The sequence below is a fragment of the Mugil cephalus genome, chromosome 7, assembly GCF_022458985.1.
Source record: "Mugil cephalus isolate CIBA_MC_2020 chromosome 7, CIBA_Mcephalus_1.1, whole genome shotgun sequence".
In the NCBI taxonomy this organism is placed as follows: Eukaryota; Metazoa; Chordata; class Actinopteri; order Mugiliformes; family Mugilidae; genus Mugil; species Mugil cephalus.
In genome coordinates, this window is record NC_061776.1 from 11,614,288 (window position 1) to 11,639,051 (window position 24,764).

At 41.2% G+C, this 24,764-nt stretch overlaps 1 protein-coding gene across 3 annotated transcripts in view; it reads right to left on the reverse strand.

Annotated features, from left to right (window-relative positions):
* cacnb2b (calcium channel, voltage-dependent, beta 2b) overlaps positions 1 to 24,764 on the reverse strand; it is a 35,935-nt gene that overhangs the window by 6,526 nt on the left and 4,645 nt on the right. For 2 of the 3 annotated variants that reach the window (XM_047589437.1, XM_047589438.1), the window contains exons 2-9: positions 5,004 to 5,069; positions 3,052 to 3,174; positions 2,814 to 2,953; positions 2,093 to 2,154; positions 1,956 to 1,981; positions 886 to 966; positions 745 to 803; positions 521 to 630 (exon numbers count right to left, since the gene is read on the reverse strand). In XM_047589437.1, coding sequence (XP_047445393.1) covers positions 521 to 630; positions 745 to 803; positions 886 to 966; positions 1,956 to 1,981; positions 2,093 to 2,154; positions 2,814 to 2,953; positions 3,052 to 3,174; positions 5,004 to 5,069 — 667 coding nt within the window. Of the gene's footprint in view, positions 1 to 520; positions 631 to 744; positions 804 to 885; positions 967 to 1,955; positions 1,982 to 2,092; positions 2,155 to 2,813; positions 2,954 to 3,051; positions 3,175 to 5,003; positions 5,070 to 19,707; positions 20,419 to 24,764 lie in introns of those variants that run through there. The other variant, XM_047589439.1, reaches the window with a different exon arrangement.

The following is a 24,764-nucleotide window of genomic DNA, read 5'->3' on the forward strand; positions in this document are numbered from 1 at the left end:
GAAAAAGAAACTGTTATACTATAGATACATATACAATAAAATAGCCAAAATAAAAATGCTGTGGCTGCATTTAGTGCACCGACATGAGAATGATATCAATCTCCTCATCTGATTCTTTTAAAGAAAGCTACTGCCCCAAAACTATTGTCATTGCTGTGGACACAGCAACGTCAGGTAATATCTGTTTATCTATACAACATACAGCGTACACAAGAAAACCCTGAGAGCGTAAACTAATATTTTAGAGAGATAAAGAAAAAGTAAATTTTCAGACCTGGGTCAGGTTGCATCAGTTTCTTGTTTTAACCTAAATATGGTTCCCAGTGGTTGCGGTTTGCCAACAGGGACATAACAGTGAGTGCCAGAAAGCAATTAAAGAAGTTATTTAAAAAAAACTGATGTAGTGTTCATTTCTGTGACTGGTACTATTTGCGATGTCCTGATGCGGGAAGCTCCAAACAGATAAGAGAAACCCCAGGGATAATTTGTCTCGTCTACTGCAGGACGATAACCCACATACCTAAATTGGATCGGGTGTTGGACCGATCCATTAAGGCCTTTTTGCCAGGGTTATTGAGGATGGACCGTTTAGCCAGAGAGATGTCTGCCGTGACCCGTGTGATAGTGATTCTGGGGATGAGACAAAACAACAGGAGTTATAATCGCAGCAACATCTGTAATGATGTTTTTATGCCCACAAAAAGCAACAACCGCGTGACAACTGAGAGTTAAATCAGAACTTACCTGCCTTCAAATCGATGTTTTAAAAAGTCAAACAGTGCTTTTTGCATCATATCTGTAACCTGGAATTAAACATAAACATATTAAGATTCAGAAAATACAATCGCTGTTGGAAATAAACATTGTGAGTGAAGTGAAACTCACCTCTAAGCCCTTCAGTGATGGTCCCATTAGAACCACAGGACGCATTGTAGGCACTACATCATACATAGCCACCTGCTCCCCCTATAGTCAGTGGATGAGAGAAAATATCTATGACTTAGGGATGGCTAGTGTCTTCACCAGCCCCATTTTGCCAGCTCTCTACTCCCTGCCTACCTGTTTCTATTTTCACCTCAACAGGACAACAGGCCACCACCCTAAAGTCTGACATTGTCTCACTAATTGAAACGCAAAGTCTGAGTTCACTCACTCCTTTCTTATTAAACATCTGTCAAACACAAGGCCTTCTCTGCTGGCCTACAAAATATCTGAATAACAGACTTAATTATATTTTCCATGAATATTAAATTATTCCTAAAGGTCTGTTCACTTCCTTTCATAGCTTTTCCCCTGGCTGTGCTGCTTCCAAACGTCTATTTTCATATAAATTCTCTTATCCAATCACATTTCAGCATTCGTTTGTTGCTAGGGTCAAAGAAATCTGCCTGGAGGCCTTCAGAATCAGTTCTGCATGCCCTGCAGCATAAGATAAGGGTTGATGAGATCACTGTTGCTGTTGAGTTGACGACACCAGGGTTTGCTAGCAGATGACTGCAGCAGGTAGCTGCAGTCTTCACACTTAGGGTAGCGTTTTGCGCTAACTAGAATGCGGGGGATGCTAAATTACCTGCTAGCATTACCTGTGCTGTGAGTATATTAATGAACTAGCGGCAACACATGTATGGGTGGCACTTTAGGTATCAATCTCCTCGTCTGATTCTCTAAAAGAAAGCTAACGCCCCAAAACATCATTGACGTGGACACGTCATTGACGTGGGTGGCACTTTAGATAGTCGTTGTCTGGACCAAAGATACTCAGCTAAGCTAAAAAGCTGCGTTTATTATCTGGATTTGTCTTGCATGAACCAATTAGATCAGAGGCATTTTGTGCTGTGTCATTTTTGACAAATGCAAATCAATTAAGGAACCACGCTTTTATTTTAACAAAAGCAAAAATACTACACAAAGCAAAACTGAAGCTTGTGAAAATGTGCAAACCTTCAGTCACTCACCGGTTTCTTTTTCACTTGCTGATTGGCTGTTCATATAGAAGGAGAAAATAGAGAGCCACTGTTACAGGACTAGTCGCCATAAATCAAGCAATATTAAACTATGTAACATACATGAAGTACATGCATGAAGTACTAACCTTGTGATGGAGGAGTATATTTCTTCGAGTTCATATCTTGAGTTGCTTGTGTTGCCGCTTTGCTGAAATTGAGAGAAAAATTCTTAATTAGCTCTCGTGTCTCATCTGTTTCATTGCATTTCTACATTTCAGTTCTTCAGCCATCATGAAATTAGGTCCTCATGCGTTTATGCAGCAAAAGACTCTGTTTCTGTCACACCAGCTGGGTCAAGTTAAATCGGTCAGTAATGTCATTACTCGGTGACGACTTTCTCTGTTATCGCAACTCGCAAATGCTTTTTGCATCTTTTGATTCTTTCCAATCAGGATTTTTCACCAGCTCTTCCCTACAAACGGAGCCATTGTTTACGGTCAAGAACTGTGCAATAGCTACAACTTGTTTTTCCCTTTTGAAGGAGTCCTATGATTTGTTGAAGCCAAAATCATTTCTGTTTCAGTTGATATTTTCATCCAGAGTTTGCAAATATTTAGTGGAATCCTTCTAACCTTGATATACGAAATGTTCCCAAGGTATTATTTTCTTTTTTTTCCATGTTGCCTCTTCATGTAAACCTTTGTTGATTGTGGCCAAAGAGCTTTTTAGTGTTTTCTATTTTTTAGCCTAATGAAATTCAAAGTAAAACTGCATTTATTTATTTTTCTGAAATCAATGTCTGCATTCATGGACATATAAAACCCCCTTGTATAGAGGCGAGTGAAAAGAGCAGCATGAAGTACATACTTGGCTAAGGCCTTGGCAGCCTTCCTCGCTTGGACTTCTCTTCTGATGAGAATGGTTTCCAGATTGACGGGACTGGGGATGAAGCCAACCACACCATCCTCCTTCACTGGCCGTCCGATCCACCATTCATTGTTGAACTTCTGATCATCGAAAAGAGGGAAAAGGGTGTGAATTTAAAGCCTTTGCCACTGCGGTCATTCTGTGTCTTCCTTATGTCTTGCGTGTGTTTGCTTCAAACCTCTTTGACATGTAGGAAGTCCCTGGCCTCAAAGGTGACGGCCTGTCCTGGTACGGGGACGTTGTCGTCGTCTGCTGGCGTGTAAGAGAAGTTGCAACGTACAGCAAATGCCACAGGCTTGTACTGAGGAAACAGAACGGGTATTCATTTGTATACATCTTGTGCTACTGTTTACAGTGGTAAATAATCATTTATCTGCTTCACGCTTCACTGTCAAGGGTCACTGCTGAGACAACACAGGCGTTCTGTTCCTAATATAACAAACCAATACGCCTGCTGTGGTAATAACAGCATCCTCCTCTCTGTGGCGTGGTAGCTACAGTAGATACCTGACTGCATGCCTGTTGGTGCTGTAACTCCCATCAGAGTCAAATGTCAGTAGCATGCCGTTCAGGCTGCTAATTACTCCACTTTGGAGAGGTGAGGCTGTGGGGGAGGCTGTGGGGTCAGCAGGGGACAGGCAGAGTCTGTCCACCACCTTAATTACAGAGCACCACCGGGAGCACATTATATCTGTGGGGAAGGATTTAATTCAGCATGCAGTAGGACATGCATCAGCAGGAGATGCTTATACAGGCAAAGAAAGGGCAGGTTTGATATCAGCTGGTGTTTTTTTTTTTTTTTTTTTTTCATATTGTCTAGACCTTGGCTGTCATGCCCGCTGAAAAATATTCACTTTTTCTAAACACGCGTTAATTTAGCAATAGATCAAATTCGTTTTTTAAATGTCACCTTGCTACATTACCATAGAGAGCAAAACTAAATTGAAATGTCATAAAACTAAAGAAAAGCGAATAAAAAACTTTTTCGGCTCGCACTGCCAGAAAGCTCATAGAGAACTTGTCAGGCCTGCGGAGTGGCTTAAAGCACCAGTCAGGTGGAAATCTACAGAGGAGGTGTGGGTTCGAATCCGTTATATTCGTACATAAGTTATGTCTGTATTATATCCAATGACAATGAAGTTTAATCTAAAGTATAGTGAAATACGATACATTCTGCTCCATTTAAAACAACAGTCTCCTGAGGCAGCTAAAAAAAAGATGAATAAACTAGTTATTAGTATATAATTAGTGAATTTGGTTGGCTAGTACCTAAGATAAGAAAAAAAAACATACAGTTGAGGTGTTTTATTGGACATTGAGTAACAGTCCTGAGTTTGCTTGTGTTTGATGAAAACATTTTGAGTATAATAATGAATATTTTTCAAAATCTTTTCCTCCCTCAATGAGTCAAGTTTCAGGTTACATCCCTCTGCACCCTCAGCGGCAGCGCAGGGGTCTCTGGACGGTTCATGAGCTTAATTATTCTGATCAGCCAAACCTGACGAGTTATGGATAAAATCATGGCTGAAGACTGAAATGACACCATTCTTTGGATGCATGTGTCATCTTCCTTGTCTTTTTTTTAATGTAAATTATTCAAAGGAGCAATTTTATTTTGTAGTTCTGACATCTTTGTTTGTACATAGGCAAATGCAGACTGTGCTGTGAGTTCACATAGTTGTAAAAAGTCTGTGTTAAGCAAGTGTACCAGAATAAGGCAATAATGTGTCTTTTACTGCATAACCTTGAGCAGCATGGTCATTTCTCACATTGTAAATTTCACAAGTTGCTCCATTTAAAAGTAATTTAAAAGGTTTCATTAAGTGAAAAATGATCAGCAATAATTGATATTCACATCATATACTATATATAAGATATTCACATCATATACTGTATATAAAATATTAATATATATCATTATTATCCTCCTCCAGATACTAATCACATAAAGTCATGACATGGATGAGGCCTTTTTGTAATAGCAGAATATTGCTCCGCTAATCTGGTGTCTGTGTTTTACTGTCTGTGATACAGTGATGTCCTTGAGAGCAGCCTTTTCGAAAGATGAGCCCTCAAAGGGCCGCGGTGGGTCGGGTCACGTGACTCTGTGACGCAACAGAGCAAAAGTACCTTGGCCTTCTCCAGCTGCACCTGGGCGTTTCTCTCCTCAACGACGTCCGAGTCCTGACGCTCTCCCTGCAGGGGACGGACAAGAATCGATATGTGGTCAAACCATCTGACTCATAGCAACGTGGAAGCAGTGAGTTACAGCCAGAAAAAAAAAAAAAAAAAAATCACATTTTTTAAAACAACAGCTTAAGTGAATATATTCTGATCCCAAAACATTACAAACAAGACAAGAAAGCAGAGTTTCTGCAGACGTTATTTTAAAAGAGTACTCCAGATATTTAATGCTACGCATCCATAAAGTCTCAACAATATAAAAACAATGTCAGAATCAATGCAGAACAGGGTCCTTAGTATGGCTGCAGTACTAGAGTGCACCTACAGTCAGTAACATAGGCTCTATTTTAAAATTCCCCAAGTCTTCAAACTAAATGCAAGAAAACTCAAGTGATGCATGAGTGATAATTTCCTGAGACTCGACATTGCTTCCTTAGCCTGAGTGGAAACCTCTTGCCTGTGAAATGAAGCCAATGCTGAAAAAACTGCAGTTCCACAAATGGTCACTTGAGGCTGCGTCCAAAAGCGAGTCAACCCCCCCCCCCCCCCCATAAACTCTCATGTGAAAATTTCCGACTCTTACAGAAGAAATAAAAACGTGTAAAAAACAAAAATATTTGCTGTTCATTCTTAATTCTTGACAAATGTGAGGGGAGTGAAATCTTATTTTTGTTGTTATGCATAACTGAGGGAGTCGCCACTTTTAGCTCTGTATCTATCCAACCCACCCGTCTCCAGCTCCACCCACACTCAACCACTTTGAATTAGCCAAGAGTAAGACGGAGTCAGCCACTGTGACCACCAAATCCAGCCACACTGAGCTCCAAAACCACTCTTCAGGTATCCCGTACCTCACTGAGGGTTCATCTATCTTCCTATGCTGTCAATTACCCGCAAGACGTCGTGTAACTTCATTTGGAGTTTTTCTCCGATGTGACTAAAGAAATGGAAAATGCCAATGAAGTTGCAAATGGTTTCAGGAAGATGGAGCAGCTCTTTTATCGCATACAACATATTCTCCAGTGCTGTAAGATTATATTCCTTTATTTATCCCAAGGGAAATTGAGGGTCCAGTAGCTTCATCACATGGAAACAGATAAAAACATATAATGGTGTGTAAAAATTAGACAGCATTGGTTGGTGGACATTGTTCACGATAGACCAGAGTTTGTTCAAGGTACTTCCCTCTGCCACTGATGTCAGGGACAGTTTGCGTATTAGAGGGCACTAGTGAGGAAAGTCTGGTAGAACATGTCCAGCAGCTTCCACCAGATATTAAACGACCTTAGCCTCCTGGGGAAATCTATGTCTGTGTTCCAGCTGTTGAATTCCTGTTGTTGGTTGATGGTCATAGAAGTCTGAAACTACATTTTATTAACTAAACTCGAAATGTCTTATAGTTTCAGGCGTATTCAAAAGGATTATACTGTTTAGCTTCTGAGCTAATAAGTACTCCTTGATATGCTTTCTCATTTACTGCTCCTTTTCCGGGAAACCTCCTGTTTCTAATTGTCAGGAAGTGTTGCGGCAAATCCCTCCCGGGACGCTCAGGTTTTATGTGCAATGTGTTTCAGAGATTAGATTGTCCCCTCAAAGACATGGGAATTAATGCCCTCTCTGTGTCATACCCAGGAAGTGGCAGAGCCCCCCCCCAAACGTGGACAGTTTACTCATTCTGATGCATTTTAACAAGACAGCGATCCTGAGTCCTTGGTGTGACAAAGTCAATATTCTCAGATCTAATCTTGAGCTCGTTGTTGCGTCGACAGCAATGACATTAAACTTTAAAAACACCTTCAACAATTTATATCGTATTCTGCTCGACTTGGATTCCAAAATTGTAGCTTAATTATTTTGGCAATATGGCTATTTGGTGTGTTGCTCTCTGGCACAGAGAAGTTGAGAATTCCGACCCACTGTACAATTTTCTTGATAAACTGCAAGTAATAAGAGCCCTTTTCTCATTGTGGAGTATTAAAAACAGACTTCTGGTGTAAGTGAAGCATGGCAGAGTTAACTGCACTCTACTGTAGCTGAGCCAGGACAACAGAGCGAGGATATTATCATATTGAATGTATCGACAAAAGATCATCACTTAGATTTTTTTTTCTACATGTGCTCCAAAAGGAACAAAGGACGGATTAATGTTTATATTTAGGTCACTCAGATTCTAAAATTATGTCCACACATATAGCATTTTACTTTGTGAAATGGGGGGGGTACACACCGAGAGACTAGCAGCAATTTGGCAACAAGAAACCACAGAAGCAACGACAGCCGAAATAATCTTTTGCAGTGCTGTGACGTGGTTACGGCAACGACCAATGAGAGCGGTCGATGTGGTCAAAGGACATATGACTCAAACACAGAGTTCGATGAAAGGCTGTTGCCAAAAACAGATCCTACCCCTGTGTCAGACGGAACGTCAGCATAGTCACTCCCATTGGTCGTTGGCTCAAAGATGAGATTGGCTCTGCTTGGCACTCGCCTCCGTCATACTTTTTCTAAAGATTTCTCCATCTAAAGATCATCTTTAAATTGCTTCTACATTGCTTCTAGTCAAGCTTGCTTTGCAAAGCGTAGATTTTAATTTAACACATAACCCAAACCACAGTCTGATCTGAACAGCCCATCCTGGCTCATACGTTCTGCAACCGGCACGAAGCTTTGTTCACTGGAATGCAATCAAACAAAACATGATGTTGCACTCAGAAATCATAATTCCTCCATCGTCTATGTGCTCCTCATCAAACTTGAATTTGAAATTGATACGTACTGAGAGCCGAGGCGCTTTTTTATGTTCCCGAGGAGACTAATGAGAATACACTGTGCGAATGTGAATGTCAATCCAGACGGTGTTCAATGCTCAAACACAATAGTGTCGCTAGCGCTTTTTCACCCCATTACTTGCTCCCACTGTAATTCCAAATGAGTGCACACTGTGCTGCCTGACACCAGCGAGACACTGACGATGATGGATGATGCAGCAACGTCATTACTGTAGGCCGACTGTTGAGATGGACTCATCTTCAACACCAAGAGACTCTGCTCTAATAGCCTTTGTGCTGGTGAAGAAGGGAGGAAGTGCCAAGACAAGGTTTTAGTTATAGCATAAAAGGACCAAATGGACGCCTTTCTAAGGAGTAGAAGTAGTTTAAATTTGAGTGGAACGTTTTGTATTTAGGAACCTGTGTCATTAGCATGCGGAGGCAAGAGCAGAAATTAGAGCAAAAAGAGAAACTACAGAGATTGTGATGAGGTTCAGGAGTTCAGGCTGGGCACAAAAGCACAAGCACATCTGGAGCATCAGTTGCCAGCTTGGTTAATGTCTGCACAGTGGGTGCATTGGCTACGCATCGGAGTGACTCAACACACACAAAGGATGCACCAAAAGTAAAATGTGTGTTCGTAAGACGAAGCAACTTTGAAATAGAGTCTACGGCCCTACTGGTTGATCTATGATGCCGAAGACATTTTCACCAACTTAAGGAAGACACATGCAATGGACAGCTGGTTGATAGGGATGTTTACAGGCATTAGGTCATAACTAAAATACTGAATAATTGATGACAATGGAGCAAGATAAAAAAGCGAAGGGTCATTAAAAATATTTTACGCTGAAGCATTTCACTCAAAACTGTGTCCACGTGGTAGATAAACCACACGGTGGAACCAAAAATATCCATGTGATCACCAAGTCATTATCATTTGGGGAATATGAAGTTTTATCGCAATCCATCACACAGAAGGGCAGACACTGCCATCCCCAGAGCCACGCAGCTAGTGGTGCACAAACACTATTTGTTTCCCCGCAGCCATGTTCATTGACTTGAGCAGGAAGAAACAAATGCAATGTCAAACAGCAACAGAGGAATTCAAAGAGAAAGGTGTCAACATCACACACAACACGAGAAATAAGGTGCTATATTTAGAGACAAATAAATAAATTGGACACAAAATTCAAAATAGATAAATTGCAAATTCAGATTGCATTTCAGAAAGCTAAAGTAAAACATAATGCTCTTACAATAGGAAAGAACATAAAAAAAAAACAACAACCTGAGAAGTAGATAACACCTCAGATGTGTCAAGAGAAGGATTAGGACATGATGCAGTAACAAGGCAGAACAGTGCTGGTAATTAGAGAATACATTGTTGAAAGGATGCAGTGGAGCCGGTGTCAAGACGAAGGATTCAACATGAGGAGGAAACAAATCTCCGCGGGGCGCAATTATGCCCAGGCATGGGATTTTTGTTTACCCATGCCTGGCGTAGACATCTGTTCGCACAGCACCCGCCTCTCCTGCGAGCCAATGTCACCCAGCCAAAAGTAGAAAACGCCCCCGCTGAATTATTAAACAATGCCGAGCTTCTGCAGGTGACTTAGAGATGTCTGGGAGAAAGGATGGACGAAACGCGTAAATTCTATGAATTATTGAAAGGATTTAGACCATTTAGTCACTAGAATAAATTGTTAGAATTCGCAAATCTTAATTTATTGCTGCAGGTTCAACTATTTTGATGGACGTGTTTATGATCTGTGGCAGTTACATAGCTTGTAGCTTAACCTTTTTTCTAGTAGTTATTTTCACAGACTTTACAGCTTCAATCTTACGTCAACTATTGAATGTCATGGAAATCTTTCTTTCTTATCTTATGATGTAATCTCCCTGTTCATATGCATCCCCACTAGAGAAGCCACAAAAGTAGTACAGGAAAGATTATGAAAGAACCCTAACCCCGACGTCTCGTAACAACAACAATGGTGAACTACAGGCTTGTGACGGTGCTGCATCGGATATCGGTCATTGTCAGTCACATGAATGACACACCCCCTTCACCATTTTTAATGGTTACCAGAGTATAAACAAAATGTGAGCATACGGCAGGAGAGGTTTAACTGGAGTTGGAAAATGGAAAAACAAAAGAAAAAAAAAAAAAACAAGTGGATACCGAGACAAAATCACAAGAGATTCCAGGTACAGGTACTTGGCCAAGTTGGTCACTATAAATAATATCAATCCGATCCGAGCACCAACACGGAACTGCTGCCTCCAACATCTTCCTTGGACATCACCAACTACATGACATAAGTGCTTACACCTTCGAGGAGTTTAGAAATTATAAATCCCTTGAAGCTCATAGACACTTCTCCAACGGCTGAGTGTAGGATCTGTTCTTATTTCGAGTGGAAGTGAAAACACACAAAACCATTGACACAGCACCAAAGTGCAGGGAAATGAAAACAAGTCTGCCTTGCCTGCATCATAAACCAGAGAGCAAGGGCAACAAAAGTTGATGCTTATCATCATCATGTAATCATCCGCAATAATCACGGCATAATTTTCAGTTTGCACTATTTTCTTATTGTTTGTTCTCTAAATCTTACATTAATTTTATTTATATCCACTGTTGGTATGTCAGCGTGTTTAAGAACAGTAGTCAATAACACCAGAGTTATGAAAAATTTCACAATTGCACTATTATTAAAATGGGTTCAAAGCATTAAAAATTCTGACATTGCAGTTGTAAAGTACAAAGCTAAACAACATCACTTAACATGTCAATTTACTATTCTACATTCTACAGAATAAAGCTGGAAACTCGATCAGCTGGCATATATTTAAACTATAACTAGACATTGATTTGCGAGCAATTTTTCTAATTTCTAGACAACAACATCTGGAACAGCAGATTGAGGAGACGCCAAAAAAAGTAAAGAAGAAATCTCTGAAGAAGCGATTCGTCAACTTTTTCAGAAGAACTTGAGAGACCCAGCCTCAGTCTGACCTCTGTCATAACCGCTGTCCTATCACCCACTCCCCGACCAAAACCCCCATTTTTGTTTATTGTTGTGTGAATGTGAGTGTGAATGGTTGTTTGTCTCTGTGTGTTTGTCCTGTGATGGAGCCCTGTCCAGAGTGGCCTGGTGTCTCTCTGTGTTAATCCTGTGATGTACTGGCGGCCTGTCCTTACGGTATTGGACAAAAACATCATTTGTCCATTGCCTGCTGGAAGAAGCTCCAGACATCAACAGGAATATGCTCTAACATCTACGGACAATGAATGAATGAGTGAATGAATTAATGTTTTCATTAACAGCATAAAAATAAAATAATAATAATAAAAAACAATATATTAATGTCTACACATCTCTTATATAGCTGAGTTTTGAGTTGGACAATATTTAACGGTCTAAATTTTCAAAATGAAATGACAGAATTTCTACAAGAAAAAACAAAGCTGTATTTGTGCAAGTTATCAATCACAGGTTTATTCTTTTGCCATATGGTTTTGTTCTTCTTCCAAAGAAGTAAAAAGTGATGTACATGTAACTCACCTTGCTATAGATTTATGAAGATTATTACAGAAGTGCAATACCTTCCTCACAGTGTTGCTGCTCGTCTTGTGTCTCTATTTTAATTGTGTGTCTCTTTACTTTTTTATTAATGTTTTTGGACATAACGAGACCCCAATATCTGAATTCAAGCCATTGTTTTCTTATTGATAACACTAAACCTGTTTGACTTCAATAACACTACGTTTCACTTTTACTTCAGGTAAAATAAAAAACTGAATTTACTACACAGACTGATGGTAACTAAATTATCTATTGGTGCATGAAAAGTCAAAGTAATACTTCGAAAACATTGTCCTTGCATTGACATACTTTTGAGAAAAGAGAATGTTATTGCTAGTTTTTCTTAGAGAACACAGAACTGTTATATTGTATCACAAAGTGTCTCAATCATGTTTAAATAAGCAAATAAGGTGTAAATATTAAAACTATGCACAAACTATTATTAATTTCAAATAACTGTAATAAAAACCCTTATGTTTGTTGTGTTTTTTTTTTGGTTCTGTCGGTTCACTATTCTAAAAGTAGACAAAACAAAGAACCTGCATAATTAAAATTAATGTAACATTCTTCCTGTGGTTAAAACATATTGTCTTAGCTTTTGCTTCATCAGATCATCAACAGATTAAACTTTCCCCATTTTTCTTCTTCTTATCAGAACCTTGAAGGTCATGAAACATTAACATTAACCATGATGATTACCATCATCATGGTTTAATATTTGATCAGGTGGTTAAACAGCAGTGGCAGTTTTATCAATAGTCAACTGCTAAGAAAGACTAACACAGAGGACCCTCTCCTCAACCCACAGGTCCCAAGGGCCCCCACTAACAACATTCAGGACACTCTCATAAGGCCCGTGTCCATTCTCTGATGAGTCACAACTGTTTTGGAGGCACAAGGGAGACCTACACAATGTTAGGAAGGTGGTCATAATGTTGTGGCTGATATTTTATAGTGGTTAAGTTTCATATAGTCATCATATTAATTGATACGGAGGATCATTAGCTGCTAAATAGCTTAAAGATTTCTTGTTCTACTACAACTCTTCTTAATTCATCTCCCATTTTTCACCAACCTCTTTCCTCACTGTGTTTCCCCCCCTTGTCTCTCTCAGCCCATTAAGGTGATTACGAGGTTTAAAGGGTGGGCTAAGGAAGTTGGAGGACAAGTAAAGCCACACTCTCTCATGTGCTACCTGAAGGTGACTTCTTTCCCGCTCAAAAGCGTCTACACAGCTGTTTTGACACACGCCAGGGGAGTGCATTAGGGAAGCAGCGTCTGATTGGGGAGATGGACTCTATCCCTGATCTGAAATAATCAGAGCCATCGAGTCACGAGGAGCCAGCTGGCTGGCCGCGAGCACTGCGATTCCCCAGAGGTCAAACTCAACTCTGCAAAGGATCTTAAAGAGATGCTGAGATGGAGCTCTGGCTCACATTAAAGATATTTCATCTGACTGCATCTCTAACACTAAGAGGTAAGTCAACTTCTACAGGTCAATCTCATAGAGTTACGGGATACAGTAATGAGCGACTCTTGACTGTGCAAGAAAAACTACTGTTTACCGATTTTCTCAAATATTCAAATATTTCTGCTGTCAAAATGTGCACAGTCCGATTCAGATTTCTAACCAAGTTCAATGAAAGTATACTAAAGCAAGATTGTTGAGTGCAATTAACGGAGAAACTTTCCCTTATACAGCACAGAACAAATGCATTTCACCAGCCTGATCTCATAAATCCCTGCTGTAACACTCTGGAACAACCCTCAGGTCTTATCATCTGTACAGTGGATTAAAACAAAATTCATTCCACTCCTGTTCAAAGAGCAGGTTTTTGTGATATAAAAGAATCGAACAAGGACAATTAATTGATATAAAAACGTCCAACTTTCATTTTAGAAATTACAACCCCTCATAACCAATATGACACATTTAACATATCGCCTGATCTGTTAAAAGGTTTAACACTTGCTACTGAACTACAACTTGGTTTTAATAAATCAGCCATTTAATCCTAAATCTATGCAGTCTTCTCTTGTTATCACTTCTAGTGAGTTAGCTGGTGTCTTATTGTTGGTTGCTAGCTGGTAGCTGACTGCTAGCCTGCTGGTCGGTTTTTCAGGATTTCTGGGCTTCTAAATGTGTTTTGCCTCGGATATTGGCACAAGGGATTGTAACTTCTCATCCTGTGTAATACTGAATGCTATAAAAAAATAAATAAAAAAAAATCTCTCATTCTTTATTGGAAAAAATGCCCATGGTCAACTCCCTCAAAGTCGAGGACAGTTTATAGTGGATCAGTCAGAAGGCAAATGAAGCCACATGTCAGCCATTTTATCTAAAGTGAGTGATTGGGCAGCCTAATCTAAAGTAAAAATGGTTTGCATTTTTCTTACAGACAGTAAATCTGTGGCAGTGGTGAATCACAAAATGCCTCCTCACTGTGGCAGACATGCTTTATTAGCACTAGCGGCATGTATCCCCGGTGTAGCAGACACTATACAGTTGTGTCTGTAAAGATGCCATTCTCTCTGCGTACTCACCCAACAGATGGAGAGCCGTTTCCATGGCAACTATTGAGCGAAAAGTGCAACCTAAGCATAAATGACTCCCAACGGAGGAAGATACTCGTAAGACACAATCATCAGGAAAACGCACCCCTAAACCTGAGACTGATTAAAGACATTAATTTAACAGAACATTAAAATCGATGAGAGCTTTTGAACTGACTGTTGGATCTCAGTATAATTAGATGTCAGTATAATTAAGTCAGCTTGGAAGTTCTGAAGACTCATCTCTGCTACTGTACTTATCAAACACTGACGACATCTAACGACTGTCACTCCATGACGGCTTCATGCCATACGTCAATAAAACACACCCAAAAAGATGTTTTCATGCATACATTGCATAATTCTTTTATGGTAAAATAGAGGAACAGGGAACAGGGAGGGAGGTATACTAGAAACACAGCAGCAGATTATCTCCTATGTGGAGTACTGCATCAGGACAGAATTTAAGAAGCAGTGGTGACGTGAAGTTGGAAAATCTTTGGTTGATTAGACATTTTTTTGTATATTTATATATTTATAGAAATAAATTTTTAAAAAATCTTAATAATATATATAATTTTTTCCCCACAAATTTAAATGTCTTTAAATACACATGAGTCCACACAAATACATAAATAACATGAGTCCAACATACTGCAGTAAAAGCATCAATGGAGGCAGAAAACGTTATCTTTCTTTCAGCACTTTGCTCATTCAGCGATACAGGAGCTGCCTCGACACTGCACTGTTTCACACAGAGCGCCACACTAGCTGAGACCTGTCGATTTAAGCCTCCTAACACATTAGGCGTTGCCCTGATAGCTGCTGAGCCAATCACATGGCCGCAATTGGCCGAGAGCCTATTCAGTCCCCAGGTGAAATCCCAAACGCAGGCTGCAATATTTGTGTCAGGTGTGTTTATGTTTACGGCAGTTGGACACTCTACTGTTGCACATGTTTGAAATAAATAAAAATATATATATATGAATATGAGAACCTGTGTATTATTTGAATAGCTTAAGACTGAATGATAATAGTGATGTATATTTATAAATATACATTACATCCTATTTATTTGGGGTCCTTGACCTGAAAAACATGTTTTGGAGGCACAAGAGAGACCTACACAATATTAGTGGTCATAATGTTATGCCTGATCGGTGTATATTGGCTTGATGATTTAGTTTTTTTTCCACTAGTCTAGTATTATGTTAGTCAAACTACCAAAAGTTTGAACACCCTATCTAACTGGTATATGCTGAACATGTGCGTTAGCTGTGTAAACACCTGCTGACAACTGGGAGGTGTAAAAATATCTTCAGTGCAGCCTGAAACGTGTCCTGAAGAAGTGTTTGGTGTAACCCACGCATTAAGAGGGATGGCGGCTTAGCGGTTGATCTGTGCTTACATTAGAAGCTGTCCATGCAGATACTCATATCTCAGGAATTTAATATGCAGATACAGTCTAGTAGTAGGCCGATGCCTCATTAAAACCTTGCAGATTAATAGAGAGTAATGCATCAAAAAAGAGAGCACAGCCCGCTCCCCAAACACCGTGCGCTACAGTTCATAGCTGTCTGTGCAGCAGGTCACTAATCTAATTGTGACTAATTTCCTGTCAGCCCACCAATGAGCAGCTGGCTCTGAGCCCAGGTGTTCATGGGAAGACATTAACTCATGTTTGCCTGTGAATGTTTTCTTATTTTGGAAGCCGAGGAGCTGAGGGATAGTGACATTTCTGCTGAATTAATCAATCCCCTTTCAGTTAATTTACTGTGCGTGTACGTTTATGTATTGTTCTTGAAACTGTGACGATTTCCGTGTTACTCTACTCTACCTCTTGGGCATTCACAGCATTTGCATGCGGTGTGTGTTCCAATCCAGTTTTTTCCCCAAAGCCCCGTCTAATCAGCTGCTTTGCATCATCTGTCTGAAGGAGACTGGCTCCATGCCCTCGGCCTGACGCTACCGTGGAGCAGATATGGTCGAGCTGGCACTGCCATCTTTACTTTGGCACGGGTCTTTTAAGGCTGCATCACAACCCTTTCAGCTCCAATTATAGATCAAAAGAGGCAGCAAATCTCTATCGTTAATGTAATTCATGTCATACAGTACTTTCAAATGGATTTTATCTCTATTACAAACGTTCCCGGATTGTGTTAAAGTGACTTCAATTAAATTACTGTTTGCTGACCTATGTCCACCATTTTTTACTCTTGCCGCGCCTCTCGTTCTGTCAGATGCAGTCATTTGCAATTAATGACACCCATGTCAAAGACTTTAATCTAAATTATTTGCAAATTTTGAAACGACAGTGGTCTTCAGTATGCACCTCGAGGTTGGATACGTGCAGAAGTTGACAGTTTCAGGCAAATACATTGCATTTTCTGACAATCCATGTGGACGATAAGGTAAAGAAGAGGTAATGAAGACGTCTCCCTTGTGCCTCCAAAACAGTTGCGACTCATAAGATAATGTTCTTCTGAAGGGGGTCCTGTGGTGTCTGGTAACAGGATGTCATTAGTGGGGAGTTTTTGGGGCCTATGGGTTGAGGGGAGGGGCCTCTGTGGATCATGTCACAGATACTTGAATTTTGGGTACACAGCTTTTACTTCTCTATGTTGTAAGAGTTTTATTGGAAGGCAGCACTGATCTACATCCACATAATAGAGATATGGGAACACCACAGTGAATGTCCTAGTTCTTAAAAGAGGCTTTTGTTTGGCATGCATCTTAATTTCTTTAAGGTAAGATTAACATCTTTAGGTATTTGTGATTAGTAGGACCTAAGAAGTCTAATACATATGTATTATTTCTAATTTAAGTCCCCGGTGTGTACCAAAATATAAAACTGTTTATTTTAATGCAAAGGAAAAACTGGAAACTATGAATTCCCAATGTCCTCAAACGAGTACTTGTAAATTTGTTCAATATGCATGTGACATCAAACTAGAAAAGTTAATCAGCATAAATGAATGTGTGCATTGAGCCTTTGCTACCAGTACATGGCAGACAAAAGTGTCTTCTTATGAAAACAACAGGCAGAATAAGCTGCCACAAACATAAAACCCAATGTCCCCATATGAGGACGCCAGGTCTCACGTTTTACAAGCCGGCATGCTTACTTTGATTAAACCACATTCACTTTTGTTTGTTTTTGTTTTGTTGATTTCTGTAACTCCCTACAAAGAGATATTACCTTTAGGCCTGAAACTGTCTTACAGGTTGGAGAAGTTTCATAACGTTTGACAAAAACAGTCAAAAGTATATAAAATATATTCAGTACTTGGGTGACAGAGAAAAACTGGGAATGATTGTTTTACCATATTTAAATGCCATTTGAAATAAAACATGGAAAGAAATAAGGCGCAGACTCAGAAAAAGCAACTTTAAATGAGAATTCACATTTTTAAACATACTGACTCATGATGGAGAGGTTGCGCTTTGGGGATATTTCAGCATTGCTCCAATCTCCTGCATTACCAGTGTTTGCGTTATAAATTTTTATCTTAATATCCTACCCAAACATGGACTGGCCGGCTGTGCCCACCTAAGATTTCTAGAGTTCCTCTGGGTAACAGGATGGATGTTAAAAATTCCTCTTTAATTCATTCTTTTTAATGTGGGATCAGAATATTAAAGCACCGCGCTTCCATTTCATCATCATTTGGCAGTAAATGTCCACTCATTCATGAAAGAACATCGCGGAGAAATAAAAAATGTCTTCTCCAAGAAAATTAAAGCCACAAATTGGGAGGAGGGGTGGGGGAGAAAAAAAAAAAAGAAGACGGATCGTTACAGAAGGAAAAGGCAATCTATCTGGATCCTTCTCTTTCTCCCTCGGTCTCTCTGGGTCATGATTGTCTCTGAGTAAGGAGATTAAGATAGCATGCGTCAATCCAGGATTTAGAGACAGAGAGACAAAATGCAAACTCCCCACCGGTGGCCAATACGACCGCTCGGAGTGCATTTGCTCAAGCTCATCGACGGTCATCAGATAGAGACACAATGGCTGCATTAATTTTATCTGAATGACTTAATCCAGACTCGCGTGGCTCCTGTAACAGATACTTTCCATCTATAGGTCACTGAAATCTTTCTGCTCTCCGCACTGCACGGCGTTATGATGCAACGTGATTAGAATTGGTATAAGGAGGGGCGTGTGTGTGTGAGTGTGAGGGAGTGTGGGGGATTATGAAAAAATCCTTTTGCCGGCCATTCCCCGTTATGATCATTTCTCACTTACTGCACAATTATTAAACCGCCACTATCGATGGACCTGCCTGACACTGCCTGCCTGCTGGAAAAGCTTTTAAAACTTATAATAAAACAAGCAGCGTGTGGAGAAAATGTAATATATATATATATATATATATATATATATAATTGTAAACTTGGAAAGAGGTCAAGCCAGAGTTCTTCTGGAAGTTTCCAGACATCTCTTATTGCCCCACTTCCTGCCTGGAAGGAGAGCAGGTACCTGCTTGTAATGCCCCAGGAACAAATACTAAGAGGCTTTTCCTATTCTAGGTAACAAGCAGTGGGGCAGCACTAACCAGCGCACCACAATCCAAGACAGCTTCCTCCAGCCAGTTCCTACTTCTGCTGCATTACATTTCTGATACGAAGTTATCAACCTTTTTTTTTTTTCTGAAAAATAAATACCCAGAGATCTTTTCAAAACATCTTTCACCTCTATTCTTGACATGTTTGAAAATATTTTTTGGCAACTGGGCCCATCTGAAACAAAGCCAGTGCCTTTCAGCTGCTCTGGCTGACATGTTTGGAAAACCAGCGCTTATTCACACACCCTGCAGATACAGAGCGGCATCAGTATTTATTTGAAGTCCCATTTCAGGCCATCCGGGCGATTGTACCCGACTTTTATTTAGCGTTTTTTTTCCCTCCCTCCCTTCTCCAAAGAAAAGCTGTTCACTGTAGCTTTTCCTTAAATTTGTCTTCCTTTCGGTGCCCACTTCATTAAAAATGGTAAGAATGAACCCAAGCAGTAAAGCTACAGGGATCTTTTTTTCATTATAGCTCCTCCAAGCTGCATGTAATGAAAAATTAAATAAAACAAAAATAGAAACATTAATAAAGATATGACTGATGATATAACCTGTTGGTTTAGGTTCGCTCGGCCCAAACTAAATCAGTCTTCAAGTCTTCATTAAGCAAGTATTTAGGGTTAGGGTGACCAAAACGAAATTCTCTGAGTGTGTCTGCAAGGTGGCATTTGCTTTACAGCCATAAGTATTACATTATTCATTCAAGCAAATTATGACAGGATGCATTATTAAAACACTACAATAATACGGCAAGCCTTTGTATCGGTGGACCTATAGATTGCACAGAATGGGTTCCACCTACTGCTGTTAATGTAAAACTTCTGCCACACACAAACTGTGACTAAATCCAAACGGTGTCGGTTCGCAGCGCGGCCATGGAGTGAGCGAGAAAGCAAGAAAATAGATTTAATCCATCTGATTTTCAGACCCTTGCTTATGTAACACTCCCTTATTCAGCTGGACACATGGCATGATACAAGCATGTGGATATTCGTCTCCATCGGCCCTGCGCATTGTGACTGTCACAGTGAGCGCAGTGATGTGGAAAGGCCTCGCACAAGGATTAACGCTCAGTGCAACAGATGGCGTGCGCTCCTACCCTTCCTGTTCAGCGCGCGCGCGCGCGCACGAAACGCGAACACACACCGCGACAGACAAGATATTTTACCTTCTTTTTGGGCGGCATGCTGACCCAAGGTGTCCACTATAGCGACGTTCCACGGCTGTAACGACCGGTTCAAATTACCGCTCTCCTGGCTCCAGTGACTGAGACATGGACAAGCATGTCACGAGGCTCGAGTCACCTCTGAAACACTCCCGGTGGATAAATCCGTGGATGCCGTTAACGGAAACGCCGTTCTTTGAGCGTCCTCTCCGTGCGTAAAGGTGAGATGTCTCCGAGAGAACCGCGACGCACGGAGCCCGGATGAGTTGCGCGAGGGGTTTCACTCAAGTCTGAATTGTGAGTTGAGAATAGTTACCCTCTCCCGAGTCCTGGGGGGTATTAAAGGCTTATTTCTCGGCGCGGCATCTGTTGCGCCGCACACCGCTGACCTCGAGCACCGAGCAAACCCAGAAGGTGTCCAACCCCGTCTGAGCTTCCTGCGCGTCCAGAAACGCTGCTGACCACACTCCGTCCTCGGCGCGTGTGTTGCCGTGATTGTTGCGCTTGTGTGGGTGCATCCAAGCAACTCCCTAGGGTTCTGGCATCGCAAGTGTGAGTGTTATTATAGTGGCCCGGCTCCAAAATAGAGAGATGAAATTAAAAAAGCGAGCGGTGTTTAATTCCTTTGTGCGCCCGATTTACAGAACAGAACTACAGGCAAACCCAGAATTCATCATCGGGAGAGCGTAATCATGAGATCCTTTCATCACATTGGTCCAGTGTCATTATGTCACCACTAAAACTCTGTGCTATCCGACACACACACACACACACACACACACACACACACACACACACACACACACACACACACACACACACACAGGCTCTCCATACCACACAGAGCATCATAATGTTTGGGACATAGTGCACAGGTTATTTTGAAGTGCCAACTTAATTGAAGATGTTTTTTGTTTTGTTTTGTTTTGTTTAGTTTTTATTAAATACTGGATGAGTTCACCTCATCCTTATCAGGGGAAGGGCCACAAGCAAGGACAGTGGGGATGGGGTAGAAGGAGAATACAAAGGACTTAGATGAGACCTTATAGCCTGGTGTCAGAAAAACTTCCCTCCAGTTGAATGTGCGTAAAACCACGGAGCTGGTGGTGGAGTTCCACAGGCACAAACACAACACATACACACACACACACGCCAGTACAACCAGGGAATGGACACAGATATATTGGACTCTCATAAGCACCTGGGTGTTCGCCTGAACAAAACACTGGGCTGGACTGACCACATTAGTGCACTTTATAAGAAAGGACAGAGCAGACTCTGCAAAAGTGCAAAGCGTGGGATAAATAAAGGATTAATAATAGTTTTTGTTTATACAGAATCAAATATATCCCTCCACTCCGACTCCAATTTAACTGCAACTTCAGTTGTTCAGTTATTTTTAGTTCATCCAAACACATCTCTGCCTCCAGCATCTAGTTATGAACACATTCTTTTTTCCATCCTAGAACATATACACACACACTAGGTTAAGTATATAAAATTGTCGCTCTGTCTTTCAGACAAAATGAGGTTTCAGATTTAACGAACTGGGGTAAGATGTGGAAATAACATTTAGACCATAATGTAAGAAGATGGCAAGAAATTTTAGTTTCTAGTTAAATCTGGGGGAAAATGCTTCAAATGTTTCTCACAGTGAACAGATTTCTCCAGACGATTCCAAAAAAAAATGTAAATCAGAAGTGGTAAGTGTGAAAACTTTACTGTTTGTAACTTGGGTGAACTGACCTTTAAAAATAACAGTGACGCTCTTGAGTGTTTTTTTCTGCTAATAACGCCACTATCCTCAGTGAAGCTTTGCATGCGGACCGTTCCATATTTCTACATTATAGTGTTTCTTAAAATAAAGGATTTGGAATTACATAACGCTGCCTTGCACATGCACTGAAAAGCCAGGCGGAGGACATCAGCAGATGGTCGATCCGATGAGGTACCAAAATCTACAAGGAGCACTTTGGGTCAGCGAGGGGGGGTCAGCTGATAGAGAAGTTACATAACAGAGAATGGAAAAGAAACCACAACGCTGTAGTGGGAGTGAGCTGAGTGTGACACTGACCTCTGGGTCAGACACACACCTGGACCTGCTCACAGACACTACCTGCCCTCATCAGCATCTCTAGTCAGACACCAGCCTCCAAAACGATGTGATCACACTTAAAGGCTTCACTAGAACTGCCCCGGTGAGAATAAGCTGCCTCAAAGAAAACGTTCAAGCCGACTCTGCGCTCGCTTCATCTCCCTTTAACCATAACTGTGAAATTGTTACGCAAGCTTTCGAGAAAGAGTGTCTGCATTTATTCCTGGATTAAGGGTTTAATAAAGCCTGTTGAAGAGCTTCACACACACATCGCTCCGGCTGGTTTGAACGAAGCTAATATTTGGTTCACTCTCTGATCACAAACACGCACCATGAAGCGTCCTACCTACACAGCAGACGGACTGCACCAGCTGTTCAGAAAACGATCTCAGTAACAGTCACAGTGATGCGACACGATCTTCATCAGCAGATGGAGTTTTCACGTAATCCTGGATGTTATCATTTTAAATACACTCAGTGTTTTCTTCAACTCGCCAGCTTAAAAGGTTTAAGGAATACAAACTGCATCTGGTGATGAAAATGACCCCTTCCCCCCACATACACACACACATGTAATGTGCTTTAGTGATTGTTAGCTTCATTTAAAAGTCACTGAGAGAGTGCAGAAGAACCGTGGTGAGGCGTGTTTTCAAACCAAATACCCCGTACCAGCTTTTATTTTAGCTCACCTCTTCCAGATCTCCAACCACCGTTCACAAACTATTCCTCAAACGTGCAAAGAAATAAGAACCTGAGGCAGACCACAGAGCATGTCACACCTTCCCACTCAGAAACACTTGAGGTCAACTTCCTTTAATGCTGGCTTCTCCATTACCCAAAACAAGACGGCGCCACTTGGTGGTCGGAGTTCGCCAAACAACACAATGTGCACTGAACATCTAAAAATGTCTCCTGAAGGCACCATGAAGCGTCAGTGTCCATGTAGTTAGCACACTCTGCTGTACTTTTGGGCTGAAAACTTGTTTACAGACTCATACAAAGAAAGTTAAAAGCTGTGGTCTCTTTAAGTTACAGGAACTGATCAAAGATTCATTTTCAAATTCACTCTGGGGAATTATTCTTATTGTACCTTAGCATCTCGTTTTTTTTCGGCTACTAGATTTGAGCCTTTATCAAGCCGAAATACTTTGGTTAATTGGACCACCATGTGCATTAAGAAACACCAAACATGCATCGATCAGGCTTAACATTATGACCACCTTTCTAATATTGTGTGTATTGTGGGTAAAAGGGAGGGGCCCCTGTGGATCATCCTGCAGATACTTGATACAGATCTAGTGAATTTGGAGGCCAGGTCAACACCTTGTGCTGTTTTTTCAAGTTTTTTGAGTTGTTCTTAAACTGTTTTTCGTCCTGCTGGGGACGGCTGCTGCCGTCAAGGTGTGTCACTGCTACGAGGTGGGGGGGCCTGGTCTGGTCATACATACCAGGTCCAAAACTTTCCCATTCTTTGACATTGTATTGTCAAAGAATAGTGGTCGCCTTTTTATCAGACAGCTCATTTCTTGTCCTTTATATTCTTCTCTGGCTGCCTGACTCAATTGAATTACTTTTCCTTAAGAATTTCATTAATCTGCTGATAGGGGCCGTGTGATCTCAAAGTCACTACTGCATCTCCGCACAAAGTGAACGTCTCTCATGTCGCCCCAGCCCCCTCCCACGTGTTCCTGTGCACATGTGCTCTCACACGTACATAAACAAACATCCGTCCTTAAGCTTCTTACAACCAGAGAGCGAGTGTGTATGTGTGTGCGTGTGTGTGTGCTGTCAAGCTGGGGCTAGTAGTGCAAGGCAGGACAGTCGGGGCCAAAGATGGATGGCACGCACAATTTCAGGCAACACTCCAGACCTCGGCCTCCTGCTCTGCCCTCCTCTGTGTCCACACAGCTAGAAACTGTGCTCACATCTGCCCCTGTCCGAACACACCACAACCCTTTGTTGATGGTGAGCACTAAGGAGTTTAAGTGTTAAAATGATTTCCATTAAATTTGAAATTACAGCTATGGCGCCGTTTAGTGATTTTTGATCCTGACATGTTTTCTTTGGTGTGGTTTTTAGTTTTCTGCTGGTGCGAAGCAGCCTGGCTCTAGGAGAGTTTGGGCTGCGCAGATGTCGGACACGTCAAGGCAGACGTTCAAAAGAGAGTTAAATGAGAAAGGTTTTTATCTGTTTTGTCCGTTTTGTCAGAATCCCTAAACCCTTAATTAAGTCTATGAAACTTGCTGCTTCCTCGGCTCTGACACAGATTTAATGCTCTGAAAGTCAAAAATGCAGCCAAAGATAACACATTTGAAAGCAGACGAGGTCGTATGTGGAGTGTTATAATCCACCAAAGGCCCTCCCCTCCCCTCCATCCCCTCCATCCCCTCTATCTCTGCTCCTCCCCCCACCGAAACCTACCAGCCTACATTAACACTCACCCAGGAGACATTTTTGGTCCCTTTTGACATGACTCGCACACGCAGATCCCATTTTGTGGAACGCACTTCCACTGTTTCCACCAAACAACCTTCACCAGGTCCTACATCCACCTGGAGCGTCTCCCTTTCACTCACACCCACAAACTCAGCCGAGGAGGAAGAGGAGGAGTGTGAAAGAAGCAAAGACAACTCCAAAAGTGTTTCTAAGAGGTGGAGAAAGTTCCACCTGTATCCTCCAGTTTGCCTCCTCATTGGTGGCCGCCTGCTCTCTATGTGCATTCAGAAACCCTGTATGAATATGCAGCTATATGTGAGGGAAAGGAAGAAGGATAGAAAGGAGAAGTGCTGTGACAGATGGGAAGGACATGGTGATGGTGTCGAAGAGGAACGACCAATGACTGCAAAGAGCAGGTGGCTGATCCCTAAAAACACGAGATTTTTTAAAAAACCGAAACAAAAGCTGAACAAAACTGGTTGTAGCCAAATGCAACATTTCCTTAGCTGTAGCTTGTTCCTTAATTTCC